We start from the raw sequence: 20,596 nt of genomic DNA on the forward strand, positions 1-20,596 counted from the left end.
TGTTGCAATTTCCAACCTTTCATTTGCACTCTACAGGATCATTACAAAGATATCCTAATTCCAGTAATAGAAAATGGATGTTAATATAAAAATATTTGCATATTCCTTTTCATTCAAACTTAATCAATATGAGATTGATAATCTATGTGGTTTAACAATGATAAATCCCCCCTTTTTGTATTACAAGATCATTTCATTTTTTAGTAGCTAGCAAATAGAATTCTCAACGAGAGCACCTAAAGATACGAGACTTGAGAAAGGCCTTTTCTACAGGTTTACTGCTCCCAGACCCCACACAATTAAGATTCCCCCGTTTCAAGTCATATATATTGAGTTAGAAGCTCAACTCGAGTGTAAATCTGTAACAACTTGTGATATGGAGCATTTAAATAAATATAACAATACTCTTCTCTGGGCAAGATAGGTGGTTTCATTCTCCCTTTTATTTAAATTCATCACACACTAGATATATGATAAGGTGGTTTGCTTACAGATTTTATTTATTTATTTATTTTTATAATCTATTGCTCTAACTTTAATTACAAATTCTTTCATGAAACAAGAATGTTAGGGCTTTCTTTGGTTCTGATGCTTTCATAAATTGATTGTTTCTCCAAACAAATCATTGTTGAGTCTGAGCCATGTTGTAAGTAGTGCCTAATAGTTGGATTTGAAAGATTCACCAAGTTCTACTTTACAATTACACAGAACATTGTATCTGTTATATTACATACTACCTGAATTTACACAAAAACTAAACTTAATCCTCTCACAAATAGAAACTTAATATAAATGTATAATAGATCCAGAACATTCTACTAATATAACCGGACAAATGGCAAAGTTAAGGCTGCTGTACAATGTGCACCTAACAATAGCATCTATGCACAATCTATTGAATTATTTTGACCTTAGTTTTGAACAATTCCAGGCAAATGTAAGTCTTTTGTCCTTATTTTGAGAGAATTCTATGGTAAAAAGAAAATATTATTTGAATGTATTTTTTGAAAGATTATTTTATTGTGACATAATTTTGTAGGATTTACTGGTAGTTATATTTATATACATTTTGTTTTCAGCTTGACTTTCCGGTGCTTTTGTTTGAAACTTACTAGTTTTTCCTTAGTAAGCCCCCCCCCCCCTTCTTTAAAAATAGAAATAAATTCTACACTCTAAGCTTGAAAGGTAACACTTTAAGGAAAGGATTTTTAGAAGCAATATCTATACACTGCATAAGCAGACTATTGCTTATATTTTTGTCTCATTTTACAATGGCAAAGATTAATCAAGTATAAACATTCACTGATTTATGTATTTCAAAGGTGTTGGATGTACCTGATATATTGGATTGTGATGATACGTATATTCAATGTCTGGTTTTCCAACTGGTTCACAGATTATTTGCTTTTCTTTTCTTTGACTTATATTTTGACCCATCCTCACTGTGTCCACAAAAAAGGTCCGACCAAGTTTCCATACTGTTGTTCTCCTATTCTGGGTTTGCATTTTCCGATTTCGACGCAGTATGAAACAAAAAGACAATAATTAATGTTAATAACCAATATTTGATCATTTAATATCAATACAATGGTAAATTAATTATTTTTTGGCATAACCGCGTGTGCGTCGTCTGCTGCGTGAAAATTTTGAATCCAACATCATCCGCCTTATTTAATAAACATCAACAGTAATAAAAGCTTTAAAATGGTTGAAAAACAATACATAAATGGAAAATTATACGATTTTTTAAAATTACAAAGCAAAAATTAGATGTATTTTTTGCAAGCATTTGTTATCCGTCTTTACCTTTGAAAGGTTCAGCAGAAAGGAATGTGAAGAACAAACCCGACCCTTTTAATAGATACTTGCTGTGTCATCCAAGCCCGACTCTTAAAAGCCAATGTATAAGGGACCTATATACTAGTATATAGGTCCCTGCAAATATACTTTTCTCGTAAAATAAAGGCATCTATTTTGTATACACAAATAGATGCTATTAATTCTATCTGGAATAAAATTGGCTTCTTGCAAAGATATAGTATCACATTTTATACCATTGAGTCATTTGTATCATATTAATTTTTTGTCATAATTATTTAAACCTCTACAGTCAAATCATAAAACCTTTATGTTAGCCATTGTCTGAAGAGTTACCTCTTAAAGGGAGGGGGGGGGGGATAAGCACCGCCCCCAATTTTACCTGGTCTGTGAACCCCTGTCAATCAGATGAAATTAATACTGAGATTGGATACTGAAAAATGATTGACATTTTGCTACCTGCCATTGTGTATATATCTTGTATACCTTGGCTGCGGATCGTACCGATCATTGAATTAACATTCAGTCTTTGATGCCTACCGCATATAATTAATAACATCGTGATAAAGAAGCAGCCAGAGCTGATATTATTTTTTTTTAACTTTATGATAAAGTCATTAGCCATATATAATTTATATTTAATCAGTCTGTCAAATAATTAAATTAATGAAAAAGGAAATTAGTCATATATCTATTTAAATTGTAATTAAGAAAGGGGGGTTCATTTCACTATACAATATATAATGCAGTATAGATTGTCCAAATCTACACGTACATCGATTTTACTTAAAACAGGGAATATCAAATTGCATTGGAAGCATCGTGTAATTTGATAAAATAGTAATTCCTTTTTAGTAATTCCTTTTTCATATTTATAGTCATATTATCCAAGTTAAAAATTTTAAGACGTGTAATATTTCTTCGAACATGGTGATGAAAGTTACGGTAAAATAACCAGTTTTAAAGAGAAATAAGCAGTATTATAAAAGCTCTCATTGCATATACAAGTTATGTTTAGAATTATGGATATCGAGGAAAAAAGTAGGATAAAGTGATTATATTCCCGTTTCGTCTACCTGTCAGAGAAACAATACGCGGACGCCATAACCATTTTTACGAAATATGCATGCGTCATGGGTTAATCACATAGTAATTATACAAAAATATTTATCTCATTTATTATATATTTTCTACAAAATTTAGCCTTTAAACAGGATTTCTGAGTTTTAGAGACTTTTCAGGACCGCGCTTTTTTCTACTTTCGATTTGCGAATGACTATTTCCCTCGGTGCCGCCAGCTTACAACCAAAGATTTGAAATTTATTGACGAACAAAATTAAGCTGAGTTGTCTGCTTTATTCAAACATATTTTAAGGATACACCAAAGGCTTTTTTCAAGATTTTCAACAATTTTAAGATTTTTGGTTAAGAAAAAGAAGTTAATTACTGCTTTATAATGCATGTAAAATTCTTGGTAATTATGAAATGGTTTTCTAATTATTTAACAATAATGAAACATAAACACTACCACATGTGAATGTTCCGTTATTGAAGCTTCTGATTTGATCTGTGACTGCTAGCTCATGAAAGACGCAATAAATCACTGTGACCACTTGGGGAATTCTTCACTAGCCACACAGAGGTTATCAGTAATCAAACTACAGGGACTCTAGATTTAGGGAAGGAGATCTAACAGATTACTAATGACCATAAAATAGGAGGTGGATCTTAGCTCTTGCCATTTTGCCGGGAAATCTTTCTGATTCAGAATTGAACCTATTTTACTTAATTAAAAGCATCTAAATACAGAAAGGAACCTCCCATTCTTGTGAATATCCATAGGAAATATGGCTAAGTGACAGGTATCCAAAGCTGAATCTCCAAGGTGTCATATATTCCTAGCTTTGGCAGATTTTGTTGTGTAATGGGTTTTTGCCCTCTACTGTAAAGTAAGATCAGACAGTTTGTGGTATTATTTCAAAGGATTCAGCTCCCTTATTTATTGACCAATTTCTCTGAAAATTAGATGGGTTGCTTCTCAAATGTGTGTTCACAAAACCGTATCTCAGATTTTTGATATCTAGCTTAGTTTTGGAATTATTGAGGGAAATGTTAAATTAGGCTAATAAATTGGTGACATTGAAGGGCAAATGGCTGTTTCTTTTGAATTAGAATATTTATCAAAAATCTGAGATACAGTTTTAAAGTTCAATCTTTAATCTACCTTGAGGCAAAATGAAGGGTTAAATACAGAAAAGTTGATTTATAAAATATTTATGCACTTAAGTTTACATTAATATTCAAATAATTTTTAAATAAGTTATTAATTAAAGTTTAAATTAGGATAATTAGATAGTAAATTGAACAAGCTTTCAAATGATATATACTTTTATTATGTTATCTTAGATAATGAAAGAATTGCATGCAAATTAAACCCTGGCTTTTGGAAACCTTTGGTGTATCCTTAATAAAGAATTGAACTAAAGGAATTAGTCTACTTAAAAAATTTAGCATGTTTTATTTCATAAATTTGACGATCTACATTTCGATTGACCAACACGTGAAGTTAACCTATGTCTTAGGAAAACATTTACAGGTAATATACAGGTAACATCCTGTGTACACAAGCCAGCTTGGTTCCCTCGGGGCTTCACATCCGTTTCAATTAAGCTCCACCCACACCAAACTTACCTGAGGAAAAGCGACCGGTTGAAAACCTCGGCCTTTAAGGTAGATGTCTAGGCCCTGGTGATTCGTTTTGTTGATAGAAGCAACACTCCTTGGGCGAAACCTTGTGGGCCCTGGAGCTTTATGCAGCTTTTCTGTGAGCTTCTGCATGATCTAACCCATGATATTTTTTTCTTGGCCAAGTCTCTGGTTTAGTGTAAAGGGTTTGAGTGGCGTTTAAACCGGTTCCCCAGAATTGATCGTACATAGAATGGGCAAAGGATGTATCAACAGAAGAACAAGTACCATTAAGAACACTGGTTATTTTGTTATTATTAGGGTTCCTAATTTTTTCATATTTGAGATCACTTTTAGGACGGGTCCCAAACTTTTGAAGCATTCCATAGATGGACGAATCATCCACAGATAGCTGAACACTGCAGATGGTGATTTTTAATGTTTTGCTTTCTTGGTACTCAAGCCCCATGGAATATGGATTTGAATCGCAACTTGAATGTACTGATTGTTAAGATCAAAGCCTTGTATGAGTATTTCGTTTCTGCTCTCATAATCACTTACATAAATTCTCCAGACGCCACGGTCTAATTGTACGCACTTGACAGTATCGCCTACACGATGCATTACTGCTTCTAATAATTCAAAATTTGTAATTCTTTCATTTGACAATTTTGGCATTTCACTGTCTTTTAGATAAATAGGTTTCAGTAGTTGTGCCAATTTTACATTCAAACCTAGGATGGCTACCGTTATAATACAGCGTCTCGAAAGCTTGGTGAATAGGTACTCACAGATTGGGTATTCACAGTAATAGCAATCCAGATGTTAATCCATACAGACACAACAAAGGAAACTGCAAAATTGCAAAAAGCAATGTCCAAACACTGTTATAAACATATATACACAGTTTGATGCAAAATTTTTGCCTCAAAACACCACAATGTGTAAACAAAAGTCACGAATCCACGAAGCCCAAAAGAAAGCGTCCATTCGTCTCCGTCACGTGACCACTCTTTTCTGGCTATTAATACTATTTAATTATTGAAATACTTTTTGGGCCAGTAGATAACATGTATTTTGAGTTTACCTTGTAATGCATCTAAATTACAACAAGAACAACCAGATAATCTTTATTCAAGCTGAGCGCATATTTCCTTAAAAAATAGAATATAAATTGATCCACAAAGATTTTGGTCGCAATCATGAAGACAACGATGTTTCAAACATAAATAAGAAGTAAAATATATATATATATAACGATGATGATGATGTTACTAATAATTCCTTCTCATTTGATTAGTTATAATAATTATAGTCATTCACAAGTGCATTTCATTTTCTGCTTTCATAAGAAAACCTAGAATTATATATGTAACTAAACGTTGTCAGATGATGATGATGATGATGATGATGATGTAGATATAGGAATTCTTTAATTTGACAAAACAATTTTTGTTTGTTTGATTATGCGAAATTATAGTCTTTAAAAAATTATAATTCCTTGGCACATGTTTAAATCAAAAGTGCTTGTTAACAAAAAGAACTTTTCAAAACTCACATCCTCTCGATGAGGAAATAAATATTCTGCTTTCGTCATTCAGGGAAGTAGATTTTAACGTGTATATTAACCTGTTTATATAAACATCATTAAGTTCATTCTGATAATTTACATATTTCAAGAATCCTAACATGATCTTCAACCTTATATTAATACTTATTTATCACTTCCAGGAGGAAATTAACGCACAGGCAGATAAAAATACGTGTAGCAAGGAGTAAGTTTGTTTTATTTAATCTTTACTTATTTCTAGTTATATTCAAACTGAAAATTATTTTCTTATAATATCGTTTTGAAAACATTGTGGTACTGATGTTTTGAGAGAGAATTGATAAATGGACTTTTTACTTATCTAGTGGTACTTTACAATGCTGTTCTGGTTTTTATTTGTTTAAGAACCTCTGTATTGGTAAGTAACATATGCTAACTATATCATTCTGAAACCAGTACGTAATATCAAAATAAATTTTAGATTTATTCTTTTTCACACATAATACCGAAACAAATTATGCTTTTCTCCTAAAATGTAAATCTAATGAATAATTCTTTAAATTCTTCAGAATGTTTCGGGGCATATGGAGAAAACTGCTCCACGCCATGTGGAAATATTTCCTACGGCTACAGGTGTAAAGAAACATGCGACTGTACAAAGTACCAAATTTGCAATAAATACTTAGGATGTCAACAGAATGGTGAGTAGTATTTCTTTGATTTTCTTTTTTACAAAAATGAAATCATTCTTTTAAATTTAGAATTGCTATTTTATGCAAAATCGTGATATGTGAGCTATTTAAAAGGAACTGAGAAGTACACGATAACAAAGCACTGTGCCACATGCAAACATATATTATAAATGAATTTTAGAAGGAGTTGATAAGCTTTGTCAATCGTCATTGCAAGGATTATGCACATAGAATCAACATTTTGTGTAAGCTTGGATAGAACACCTTTAACCGGAATAAATTTCATCATCAATAGAATGATCTAATGCCACACAAAGCCTGGTTTTAGAAAGTTTTACATAATAAGGATATGTTATACATAATTATGTATAAGTATTTATGAAATTCATAACAATTAATTGGTCTCATTCAATGTAGAAGAAAAGGAATGCAGCGGTGACGGAGTTATACTGGTTCTAGTGATTGGACTTGGATCCGTTACTCTGTCAGCTTCTCTGGTTTTTGTTGGTATTATGTTTTGTAAATGGTAAGAATGATTTGTTGTTTTGTATTCATCTTCAGACTTTTATTACTTTTTTTTACTAAAATTTTATTGAAGTGATCTTCAACTACGACTAAAATAGTGCACATTTGAAAGTACGGAAACTTAGTTGTGCAAATTTCTATCAAATTGAGTAAGATTTCCTCCTCGATAAAAGTAATAATTTTTGATTATTTTTTATTATTATTTTATATGCAACAAACCCCAGTATATAAGAGAAACAAGGCACAGTTTTCACTATTTACCGGAAGAATTTTTATTGTCTTCCGAGTTTATTACATCATCAATGTCAATCATTGTTAATCTGGATTTTCATTCCAGGCGGATACATTTGCAGAGAAGATTAAAAATCAGTGAAGACAACACAAGGGGTAAAACATAATAATTATAGATCTAAACAATAGTAAGTGTATATTTTAAATCAAATTAAAGACACTTAAAGAACATGCGCTTTTACTTATGAATTTACAGGGTTTCAAGTGAATTTGCTCTCATTTCCTGGTAAACAGGAAATATATTCCGATGTTCGGGAATCCCAAATGAGCCTCGATGGCAAGAAAAAGGAAGAACGTGAAACTGGAGAATACAAAATAAATTCTACAGAGTACAATCATTTGTTCAACAACCAAAACATCTCAAAGAAGAAACTCAATCACGAAGAAGGCAAAGAATACGACTCTGTTGACGCACGTTTTCAAAGAGACAGTGTTCTAGTCACCCTGTCCGAGTTTCCTGGTGACGATTGTTACATCAGCATTTCCCAAAATACCAAGCGTCTACGGAGAATATCAAAGTCCTGTTCCGATTTAAAAGCGATCATTTCTAAACCATATAATAACACTTTAAGCAACTATTACGATGACTGTATGCATAATATGTCAGAGAAAGCTGTTCTAATTGAGCATTTATAGTAAGCATTTCAGCAACAAGTTTTATGGCATACATTTAATAGCAAAATATTATTTATTTTATTTTACTAAATAGTCCAAAAGAGGGAAATTCAAAGGTATAATTATTGAAAAGGAATTTATTAATATTGTATTATTCCTGCAGTAGGTAGTTGTGGGTATTATTAAGGTTGGATCTATTTTGTTTGTTTTTTTTATAAGTGTAAGTAAAGTCCTTTTCATCTCGTAAAACTAGATGGTATTGAAAAAATGTCTTAAGTTTTAATTTTCAAAGATACCTGCATAACTTCATTTCATTAAAAAAACAATGATCTTGGAACCTTGGCAATTTAAGTACGTGAAATATGAAGATATTGAACAATAACCAAGCTCAAAAATCCATGAGAACAATTCAAATTGGGAGCAGAGCAAAACATCAGAGGTGGGAAAAATGGCCCAATAATTTGTATGAGAAAAGTCAGCCAAAATTCGACTTAAGGATAGATTGAATTTGCTTTCCATGAATCATCTACTTATATGTCAATAGCTTGCCTCGTTTTACAAATAGTATTCGTATTTTGAGCATGCTCTTATGAACTGAATCAAGTATGAGACATAAACTCCACATGAGATGATACTGGTACATTGCTACATAAATAAGGGAAGGTGAGGATACAAAAGTTGAAGTCGTCACGTTTATTCTTAAGTTCCGTTGCTGTTGCCATGATCGTCTTTTTCTGGTAAAATATCTAAATATAAAACAGATGCATCAGAATCTGTTGTATTAGATGTAATTCCGATAAGATGGCCATCCTCAAACACTGCACGAGTTGTGTTCAAACATTTCCAACCTGATTGCTTTATTTTGTTCTGCAAGAATCATTCGAGTGGCCACAAAAAATCTTAAATCCGCTTGACTTTTACTCTTTGGTAAGGTGAAACAAACGGGCACTTGTTTCTGTAACAAGTATTAGCTTTCCTAAAAAGCTTGTCTGACATGAGCAAATGAATTATTATGTTAAGAATTATGAAAAGTCAAATCCAGTGTAAATGTTATGTATATTGTAATCTGTAAAGGAAATAAATTTTGGGTAATAGTGATATCAAGTTTAATTTTGTTTTAACGAGGTCCGATCTAGTTGGAAATTACGAAAACAAGGAATTGACAAATTAAAAAAAAAAATAAAGGGTAAAATGTTTTGCAATATCCATTCCTCATTTTAAAAAAATGAAAAGAAAATTTGGCTAGCCTTTATTGTAGGGGAAAAAGGAGCATATCAAAACGGCCTATCAAAACACAAAATTAGACTACAAATTGTATCTTAGCATAAGGGTATGTATTATAGGAAAATTCTTGTAATGAAGAACAGCTGAGCCACGATTATTCATAGCAAATATAGAAGCATCCTAAGGTAGTGTAGATTAAAGATTGTTTAAATAGTGACCTCGGGATAGTTTAGGGTCACAACAGAGGATAAAAGTTTAATATAAGAATACGAGCAATGAGCCCGGCTAAACATAGGCGTCAGAAGCAAATTGAAAGTGGGGTGGCTATTTGAAAGTTGGGGGGGGGGGCTAAACCAACGAAAAAAGGTAAGCCCCAATTTTCAATGCCTATATTATGTCTATCTTTGCAAAAAAAGGGGGGCTAAGCCCCCCTTGCCCCCCCCCCCCCCCCCCGGTTCCGACCCCTATGACAAATACGTGTAAATTTTCATTGGAAATTTGCTATATATTCTGTTCATATATATTACTGATTTCTTATTAGAGAAATTATACAATAACAAATATATATCTACTTAGTATTTACTTTTGTCTTCTCTGATTTGAACACACTCTCCACCAACGGCTCATACATTCGTGTATGAGAGAGAAACGAACGACAACTCTGCAAGGGAGATTGATTTAGCGTGAATGTAATGCGCACGCGCAAGATTGTAAAATCCAAAAAATCCAGATGATTTCCGGAATTTTTTGAGGAATTTTCGTTGATTATTAATTAGCGAAGCTTAATTGAGAAAAAATAAAAACAAATTGGTAATCTTCAAGTACCAATGATGTTTAAAATATATCAAACAAAAGACAGTACTCTTCTGATTTATCGGTATTAAAGGCCAAAAATTCGAGTCTATTATTTTAATATAGTAGTATAGATATAGGAAATCTTAAAATGTTCTTAAGAACAGCAAAGCCATTTTTAGTCATATTTATACAGAATCATTCTCAGGAAGTGTAGATTCAAGATTGTTCAAATCATGACCCCGGGGTTTGTGTTGGGCCACAGCAGGGGATAAAATTATACATATGAATATATAGGAAATTTTAAAAAAGACTTCTTCCAAAGAACAGCATCGCCATGATAAGTCATATTAATAAAGACGCATCCTCCGGTAGTGTAGATTCAAGACTGTTTAAATCATGACCCCTGGGTTAGGGCGGGACCATAACAGTGGATCACAGGTAAACATATAAAGAAATATCTTTAAATGCGTTCTTCTCAAAAACAGTCAAGCTTTAATTTGTCATATTTATATAGAATCATTCCTAGGTAGTGTAGATTCATGTTCGTTCATATCCTGACCCCCCCCCGGGGGGGGGGAGGGGGTTAGGGGGCACAGCAGGGGATCAAAGTTATACATAGGAATATACAGGAAAAAATCTTCTTCTTAAGAATAGCAAAGCCATGAATAGCCATATTGTTATATCAGATAGTGTAGATATAGAATTGTTCAAATCATGACCAAGGGCAGGGCCACAAGGGATCAAAGTTTTGCATAGGAATATATATGAAATATTTTTAAAAATCTTCTTATCACGAACAGCCTTAATACAGAGGCATTCTCGGATAGTGCAATTTTCAAGATTGTTCAAATCATGACCCCGTGGAGTAGAGTGGGGCCACAACATGGGAACGAAATCATACATAGAAATATTAAGGAAATGTCTTTAAATATCTTAACAACAGCAAAACCATGATTAGTCAAAGAATTGCGAACGATAGTATTGTTCTCCCGCCTACCTCCAAGTCAATTTTCAAAAGTTAAGATATTCGAATGATTTTTAATATTTATATTGATATTTATATGGATTTTTATAAAACATTACTTCTTTGGGAAAACAACGAGAGATAACTCTAAAATTTTGGTAAAACTCGTGTTTTTCACTATAGAAATCAACGGAAAACGGTAAATATTTTTAAAACATCTTCCCCTCCCCCCCCCCCCCCCGTGAAACAAAAATTCCTTTTTACGGGTAATATGGACTGTCATTTCACAAATTCATACCAAAGCTTTTTGTGTTTCACGGGGGGAACATATGTTTATATACAAAAAACGACAAAAATGCTTATTTTTTCAGCAATTTCCAAGTCCTTTACAACTGAAACATTATATTTTACTAATATATATGCTTAATTTTATATGCATAAAACATAAGAAAAGATTTAAGAAACATTTATTCATATTCAAGACTATTTCAGAATATGGTGATGCTTTATAGCCCGATTTCAGTCGAAAATATCGTCTACCCCCCCTTATTTCAAGAGCTGGAATTAGGGATAATTTACTATTTAGCACTGGAATTAGAATAATTAATCAATTACCATTGAACTGTTCTTTGTATTAAACAAAGATGTTATGGCCAAATTGTCAACAATATTAAATTAAATGGAGTTACCGTGCGTAGTTCTTTATATGGAAGCAGGTAGTGTAGATTTAAAGTTGTTCAAAACATGACCTCCTGGGGTATACTGGGGCCTTAATATGAGATCAAATGTTTACATAAGATTATATAGGAAAAAGAATCTGCTGATGAAGAACAGAAGGGCCATGGTTACTCAGGTGAGAGTTGTGGTCCATGGGCCCTTTGTTGTTATTTGCACTGATCTTACTTCTATGTCAGTAATCGATACAAGATAGCGTGAAACGTCGAAAATTGACTATGCTTAAGAGAAAGTTTAAATTCTTCTCTTATTATCTCTCAGATATTCAACATGAATGCGTACTGGATCTTACAACTTTTTACTCTAACATTTGGATTACTTTTCTGTGCTACAAAATTTCAACAACTACATTTAGCTAACAGAGTGTGTGGAAAAAGTATATTAAATCATATCATTGGAAAAAGTACAATTTTAAAATCAAAGGCAAGTATCAGTATATAGAGAGAAAATGAGGGAGTGGGCCCAAGTTAGGAAAAATATTTAAATATCTACTTGAATAATAATTTTTTTACCTAATCATGCTATTGGAGTTTCAGGATCTTACTGTCAACGTACATTTTAATGTTTGCATTTATTTGAAACTCTCTCTCTCTCTCTCTCTCTCTCTCTCTCTGAATGTTTTATTTTTTTGTCAAAACCACCATGTACCTTTAAAGATAAACTTTTTAAAAGTATTTTGATCCCCTTACAAGCATGTATACTAAGTATGTATATTTTGAAAGAAAAATATTAGAGGAATAGTATTTTCTAAGACGACTTTTTTAATGATCGAAAATAATAATTCTGCAGATAGAATGTGGTGCTCGATGTTTAATAACAAAGGACTGCAAAGTAATATTATATGAACGTTATCTTGACCGTGGGGATGAGGGGATGTGTTCCTTAATTAGAGCCCCCTCTGCTGCGGACCCTTATATAGTGGCGGATAACTCGTCCATGTGCTTCATGGTAGATGATGGGATTTCAGTTTTAACATCAGAAGAATTAACAACAATAACAGAAATGGCATCAACAACAGAAACTTCATCAACCTTACTGACATCAACAACAACATTAACAACAACAAGAGAACTTACTTCTGATACTTCAACAACAACAGCGAAAGTTATTCCATATGCGGAAGTATGTCACATATTTTTTTTCTATGAGCTAAAAATTATCATATCAAATTTTTTAAATATTTTAAACAAAAATATTGAGTTTTTATCTAATTCCTCTTGAGATTATTAGTATACAGTTAAAGTATATCATTGGGATGTTACCAAGGCCGTAACTATGCTCAAAATTTTAGTGAGGCATGGGTTCTGAGGGCCACTCGGCCCAAGCGAGTCTACACTAAGTAGTGTCTTGATGGGGGTTCTCATGGGGGGGGGGGGGATCCCGAAACCTGGGTTTTAGCAAATTAAAGATATATTCTTTGAAAGTTTTTCACATGTTTTAAATTATGTTTTACATGCGTTCTCAACTATAATGAAGCAGTTCAAAGTAAAACCTTTTTTTTCTCTTTTCAGAAAACTCTTAAATCTTAGTGAGGCATTTGCCTCACTTGCCTTAGTGGTAGTTACCGCCTTGGCCAGGATTATTTCCTGAGGCGGACTCCCTCAATGATATACTTTTTAACTGTTTTATTATAACGATACAAAAGTAAAAGGGGATTATGGATGACCGGAAATTAGATTTCGAAGTAGTTAATAACATACTTGACTGTCGCACAGCATATCGGGGATTATCTTTTCACGGCGATTTCTAGGGAATTATTCACATCTAACGATTTAAATATAGGGAAAAAATCAGGAGGGGAAAAATAAATTATGCTAATTAACAAATGAGAGAATCACTTTGATGTATTTTATATTAAAATTTTCAAAGGGTCCATAACAGTGCTTTCTAATGGCTGTGAATATCTTATTACAATGTTTCTGTACAATCGGATTAGTTTCATTATTAAAAGGAATTGACAGGCATATATCAAGAAAATGATGTTCGTAAAACATTTAGAGAAACTCTAATTCAGTTTCAAGATTTACAGTACCTTACACTATTTCTCCTTTACGTTCTATCTAGACAATCATAGATATGATAGACAACGTCAATAACCTATGTTCAACCAACTCTCAGCACGACATTGCCGTGGTAACAACAGGAGGCGTCCATCTCTATGACAACGCGGAATCCCTCGTTACCGGAGCGTGCAGGAACATGACGATTGATGATCTTTTCGCGGGATATTCCACATTACCTGATGTCACAACATGGTCTGCTTTGTTGACATACACCAATACTTACTTTGATCTTTTCACAAGTATGAGCATTCATTTTTTTTCTCTATTTCGTAAGAACAGAAATGACAATAGACAGACCATGCGGACCTTATGCCATCATGGACAACTGCTTCTTCAATGAAATAATAATAAATAGGATAACTTGTCATTGGTCATGTGCAAACATATGGATAAAAAAATCAAATTCTACACAAAAGGACTGCGGGGTTGATAGTAAAAAGATGCACGAGTTTCTCATTGACAATATCTAATATCAGTAATATGTAGTTTTCGGAGAAGGTCTTCCAATACTCTGTTGGGATTTCCATGGATACTACGCGTATTTGTGTCCCGTTATTAGCAGACCTGATTTTATAGCCATATGAAGGAAAATTTATTTAAAAAATTATGTGAAAAGAAGAAGTATCTTGCTGTGGTATACAATTTGACATTTAGAAAGTCGACCACGTTGTATCAATCAACAATATTATATCATTTTATTTTCATTATATTCCTATACGTTGATTCGATAATCGATATCTCCCATTAAAGTCGAAATGAATCTGACGCATCTGCTTCACATTTTGCTATTTTACTATAGATGGCAAAATAACAAAGCTTTTTGTTATACCTTTAAAAATTGGTTCCAATATAAATCTATACTCAAAAAGTATAACATTGCCAATGTTTTATTGAGCGGTCACAAAAAAATCGATATTTAACCGAAGAGCAAGATATTGGACCTATCGATGAGATATTAGACAGCTTACGTCACACTGTGGGTGGGATCAGCTAATTTTTTTTTTATTCGTTGCATGGTGTTAGACAGTGACAGAATTGACCAAGTTTTACTGTAGTGCGGGTAAAGGAAATTTATATCATGGAAGCAAGTACAAGATACCTGTCAAAAAAAGATATAATAAAACGTTTACTGATTGTGTTCTAGGGCAAAATGTGTTTTGTCGGACCCAAGAACCAAATGTTTGCCTGAGTCCGTTAGGCTGAAGGCAAACAGTTTGGTTCAAGAAGTCGACAAAACGCATGTTGCCCTCGAACCCAGTCAATTAACATATAATGATAAACGTGATGACTTCAACCTTTTTTGTCAGCTTTCCTTATTTATGTAGCAAATTCCATTATTTATCATCTGCATATGTAGTTTACGTCTCCTGATTGATTCGATACTCAAGAATATGTTTTACGTACCAACAATTCTAAAACAATATAGGCTATTGACAAATAAGTTGCTTTTACAAGGATATCAACCATTTCAAAAAGTCTATGGTTGATACAATGACCTTGTTTGCAAATAAAATATATCGTTAGGTCAAATGTCGACTGACGTCTTTCATAGAAATTATTAGGCCTTTTTTCACACTGAATTGTCTGCGAATTTTATAGAGGATGCTTACTCCTCCAAGGCACCTGATCCCACTTCTGTTTTTAGAAGTACCCTGTTGGTTCTACTCATAAATTCTATAGTTTACATGGTCTTTGGAAAATATGTGAAACATTTTAGTCTCTTGTCTGTGAGTCATTTCATTTATTGCCAAAATTCAATCGCAAATTCAAGTAATTTAAATTAAGGAACTTGGGCTTTTCCAGAATCAAATGATTGGAAGATTACGAATGGCAGGATCTGATTACACCCCCCCCCACCATCTCCACAATTGTTGTTGTTGTTTTTTTTTCAGTTGCCACCATCTATTTTATTTATTTTTAAGGACATAAGTAAGAAAGTTTTGAAGTTCAATTACTTATTTCCAATATAATTTAAGATTTCCATTAACTAAAGACCTTTTAATTTCGGTTTCTGTAAATCTTATACTTTCAGATTTTGATGATCAAGTATATCGTTGGCAGAAAAATAGCGGGGATATATTACAAGTTTCTGGTTATCCAAAAACCAAAGGCGACTACATCCAAACCTCGGTGTACCAAACAGCAACAAATCTCTTCAGTAACGTTCAGTGGGGAGTCTATAGGGGACATGGGGCACACGCACTATTTTTTGGAGAGTCCTCCACGATTCGGTATTACAGAAACCAGTCTCCCCATGAAGGGATTTTTTATAAAAATGACACTTCAGGAACGGACGATAATCAAAGACCAATAAACCCGTGGTACCAACTGCCAGACAACATCGTGGCCATGACTGGTCAGGAAAACAGTAACAGGTATTTAGTCGTCGATGGACATCTCAATGTTTACTTCTACGAGTTGACTGACCCTGATGATTTTAATACCCGTCCCCCTGTCTGTGCTCTACAAGGAAAACTCAAACTATAAGAATGGAAGCTTCGTAGGAGAGTAATAATATGTGGTCAGTGAAAAAGACGATTCCAGAGGGGAGTGTTCTGATTCAGAGCTTATGTAAAATACCAAGGAAGCATTGTTGACAATTTTGAAAAAAAAATCTCAAGTCTATTATGACGATTTAATAAATCTTAAAATGTTTAATTGTAAAGTCATTGTTTTAATACTAAATTTCACTACGGATGACCAATACATAGGGCTCACGACGGGTGCATGGGACCGGTCGATAGGGGATGCTTTCTCTTCCTGAGCACCTGATTCCGTCCCTGTGATGTTTCCAGCGATCCGTGTTGTTGCCCTGTTTAATATTTATGTTCTTTGCTGGGTTTGTGACACTGATCTCTGTTTGTTATTTTCAAACTTTACTAATTTTAATTTGTATAACCTCTAAACTCAAGTTCGATTTGTATTAAGGTTAAGAGAAGTAAATTTTATTCCTGAAACTGTTAAACAATTAAATCATCTGCATCAAGATCTTCTCGCATGAATATAGTATGCCATTGGAGTTGCGAGCAGTGTTTTAAAATGCAAAATTTAATACGTGTTTCTTATCAATCACATTCAGAATTCAAAACAAATCTGGTGAAAAATGCATTGTTACATGTTCACGTAATTGATAAGAAAATCCATAAAACAACAATACATATTCCTTTTATTGAACAGAGTTGTAGTTGTTTTTAACTTTGTTTTGTGTTAAATTCTTTGATTACAGAAGTGTCAAGAAAATACAATATTCTTTTAATTTTCCTCTCACGTCTACAGTTAAGACTGAAGTTCAGTGACGGTGATTCGTGTTATACAAGTGATTTATGAAATTGTTCAAATATTACGCCTTTTGTAAACATTTTAGCTGTATATTCTGTAGGAATTTTTTTTTTTTAAATACTCTTTGGAAAGATGGCATACTTTAGTAGAGTATAGAAAAATATCACGAAATTGTTCGTGTTTAATGTGTTGGTTTACATTAAACATTGATTGCAACATGGTTTTCATCTTTTAGGACATGTTTGCTAACAATAACGACCAAGAATTGGAACAATTTGATGTGAATTGATTTCCATTCTTGTATAAAACCGATCTCCAGTTTAGAATCAATTTCATGTAAACCGATTCAAATACATCAACTGTCCAATTTCATTTGTTGTAATTGACATGGGAAAGCAATTAAATCAGCTCTCCGTTTCACAGCTACATCACTGGACACCACTGAGATGTGACCATCTCATAGGGCCCGTGTATAGCAAAGTAAATGACAGAATAAAAATAAATTGTAAAGGTCTGTATATAGAAAAGACCATTTTGTACACAGAAAGGATCTTGTCTCGATGTTATGGAGGAAAAATATTGTTTTTTTCTTCTCTTTTTTTTTAAAAGGAAAAGTAAAAACTTTTTTAGATATTGATTTAATACGTACATTTCATTCTATGGTCGATACAATGACCTTGTCAGCAAATATAATTTATCATTGAGTCAAATGCTGACTGACGTTTTTCATACAAATTGTTAGGCCATTATTTACATACTGAATTGTCGACGGATTTTTCCGTTATTTCCCGATCATGACAAGGAGCACACGGCGGGTGTGACCGGTCGGCAGGGGATGCTCACTCCTCCATGGCGCCTGATCCCACCTCTGATGATTGGAGGTCCGTGTTTGCTCTGCTCCTATTTTGTATTGTTTGATGAACTTTTGAGCCTGAATACTGTTCGTTATCTTCATATATTTCATTCAGTTAATGACCATCAAAATTATTTTTCAAAATTCTATGCGTCCAGCGAGTCCCAGAAAGAATGGTATTTTTTTTTAGACACGAAATGTATTTTCTTAACAATGAGAATGTTTGACAAAGGTTGGGACATACTGGGAAGTATTCTTAACAATGACAATGTTTGACAAAGTTGGAACATATTTTTAAGACACTTCTATGTAAGAAAGGAATATCTAAGGTTAACGTATGCATAAATGAAAGTAAAAATGAGTTACCTAGGCCCAAGTGGAGGGTAAATTTTCTCTTACAATGATTTTACACAGAGATATGTTTGACCTTGATCTTTGTTCTAGAAAATCGGTTCAAGGTTACTGAAAACCGTGAATTAAGATCGAGGCAAATAGTACAAAGGAAACTTACATCAATAACAGAAAATATGGTCCGGACAGAAATTTTACACACAGATGATTTTGGACTTTTGCCTTAAGTTTGCAAGATTTACCCTTGGGGACCCTTTAAATAAAGTGCAAATCAGTTTGCAACGAGGAGAGAGAATTCTGGAAAAGTGACATCAGATAGACAGACGTGTGGACTTCGTCTAGAGATACCTGTTGTAAATTTGGTTTGCTGATTCTATAGAAGAATTAAAGAAAACATATGCATGAAGTATGCATGATGAACAGAACCAGAGAGCAATAAATCACATTGGTGCCTAAAGATCGATTTGATATTTGATTAATATACTTCTCTTCCAAGAGAATCTATGATATGAATTGTTCAATACCATCCGTGATTACGCATCTGACTGACAGCTTCATGTCGAAAAAATAATAATTTTTAAGAAAATGTTTAACATAACATGTTGACAAATGCCATTGTTATGACAATTGAACATAATCTGTATAGGTATCTTTTCCAGAAATTTCTTTAACATTACTAAGGAACGAGATTAGCTCGAAAAACCATGTTGGTTTGAACATATTTTATTGTATAAATAAAATACAAATGGTTTGAACATAAGTTCTAACAACTTACGAGGTTCTCACCATAAATGGCTACAACTGTCAAGGTCTGTATATAGAAAAAAAATATTTGATATACAAACATGTTTGTTTTAAACATACATTAATTACATAATAAATATATAACTACATGTAACTAGAGTTTTAGTGTAAGGCTGTAATAATGAATTGAATCTGCCAGAATCTCTTATAAATTTTTGTACAGATTGAAAAATATATTTATTGATTTCAACATTTTGTGATTCATCTCCCCACAGAAGTAGGTGACAATCAATAATATTCAATTTAGTGTTTGGTTTGATAAGACACAGTAGGTTTCTAAATAACCATGTGCCATGTAGACACATCATGCATTATCTCTAAATTATATTATCAATATTTCATTTTTTTAATTAATGAATCAATTAATATGAAAATTTAATATAATTTTTAATCAATTTCAAATGAAAATTTCTTTTGGGCTAAATGCTAATTTTTTTGGAATTAGAAATTTATTTTTAACACTTACCGAGTCAATCAAAATACTTAAACATACAGGGTGAAAACGCACTTATTCTTAAGTAACAGTAGACTGGCTCAAACCGATATAAATTGGCGTTCTCAGAAATCCCAGAATTATAAGCGGTACAAGTCTTTGACATGTTGAAAGTATTGAAACATTCCAAGTATCACTCACATAGAAAATTATTGCAAAAAATTACGGAAGCCGGTTGGTGCCAGGTAGAAAAAATATTTTATCTGGGGGCCGCCAGATAACTTTCTGGCGGCTGCAAGAAAGTTATCTGGTCGCCGCCAAATAATTATCTGGCGGCCGCCAGATAAAATATTTTTCCACCTGGCACCTACCGGCTTCCGTAAAAAATGTATTGAAATTTATAATGTTTATGTTTTTCAACTTTCAGCACGTGCACAGTCAATGGCGTGCTAATTCAAGATTATCGCAGAACTTGATTTGGTATAAACAAGAAAATGCTGATAACGTTAATTCATGACTGCACCTTTTATTAATCGACCTTTGCGTAATACTGAGCTACTCTACAACAAGTACTGGTGCAATCTTTTGACATTGTAAAATTTTCTTCTTGTCTTTTATTGCTTAGATAGGTAAATGTAATTTGATCCCAATATTCTAATTGAAAATTTGATGGCTCTTTAATCCTTTCCAGTGGGAGGGAGTTATGGTATATATTATCTCCAACAATACACATGTCGATTACATGGCACATATTGTCTCCAGCTTGTAGCAAAGGGAATTTATGGCACTTATTGTCAACAGACCCCAAAAAAATCAGGACTTAATAAACACTGAGAGTTTGTTATGAAGATAAATGGAGATGAGGTGCATTCCAATATACTTTTACAAAAGCTGGTCTGGCAACAACTAAATCTACCAAG

General features: G+C 33.1%; 2 protein-coding genes across 2 annotated transcripts; both read left to right on the forward strand.

The window, feature by feature from the left end:
• The first annotated feature begins 6,192 nt into the window (after window positions 1–6,192).
• Window positions 6,193–9,273, forward strand: LOC133191277 (uncharacterized). Its single transcript, XM_061327030.1, has 6 exons — window positions 6,193–6,278; window positions 6,418–6,470; window positions 6,622–6,753; window positions 7,162–7,270; window positions 7,607–7,656; window positions 7,757–9,273. The coding sequence occupies exons 1-6, from the start codon at window positions 6,193–6,195 to the stop codon at window positions 8,194–8,196; spliced, it is 870 nt and encodes a 289-aa protein (XP_061183014.1). The 3' UTR covers window positions 8,197–9,273.
• A 3,138-nt stretch (window positions 9,274–12,411) lies between these two features.
• Window positions 12,412–16,499, forward strand: LOC133191278 (uncharacterized). Its single transcript, XM_061327031.1, has 4 exons — window positions 12,412–12,444; window positions 12,683–13,015; window positions 13,958–14,195; window positions 15,989–16,499. The coding sequence occupies exons 1-4, from the start codon at window positions 12,412–12,414 to the stop codon at window positions 16,441–16,443; spliced, it is 1,059 nt and encodes a 352-aa protein (XP_061183015.1). The 3' UTR covers window positions 16,444–16,499.
• Window positions 16,500–20,596: the final 4,097 nt, after the last annotated feature.

This window comes from Saccostrea echinata, unplaced genomic scaffold, assembly GCF_033153115.1.
Source record: "Saccostrea echinata isolate AGI-Se365-2 ecotype Australia unplaced genomic scaffold, CSIRO_AGI_Sech_v1 ptg000023l, whole genome shotgun sequence".
NCBI classification, from domain to species: Eukaryota; Metazoa; Mollusca; class Bivalvia; order Ostreida; family Ostreidae; genus Saccostrea; species Saccostrea echinata.

What these genes read in the sequence shown, in the direction of transcription:
- LOC133191277 (XM_061327030.1), top strand. Translation starts at nt 6,193, where the DNA reads ATGATCTTCAACCTTATATTAATACTTATTTATCACTTCCAGGAGGAA. An exon ending in AAAAATACGTGTAGCAAGGA is followed by an intron (nt 6,279 to 6,417) that starts GTAAGTTTGTTT and finishes TTACTTATCTAG; the next exon opens with TGGTACTTTACAATGCTGTT. An exon ending in CAGTGAAGACAACACAAGGG is followed by an intron (nt 7,657 to 7,756) that starts GTAAAACATAAT and finishes ATGAATTTACAG; the next exon opens with GGTTTCAAGTGAATTTGCTC.
- LOC133191278 (XM_061327031.1), top strand. Translation starts at nt 12,412, where the DNA reads ATGCTATTGGAGTTTCAGGATCTTACTGTCAAC. An exon ending in AAGTTATTCCATATGCGGAA is followed by an intron (nt 13,016 to 13,957) that starts GTATGTCACATA and finishes CGTTCTATCTAG; the next exon opens with ACAATCATAGATATGATAGA. An exon ending in TTACTTTGATCTTTTCACAA is followed by an intron (nt 14,196 to 15,988) that starts GTATGAGCATTC and finishes TTATACTTTCAG; the next exon opens with ATTTTGATGATCAAGTATAT.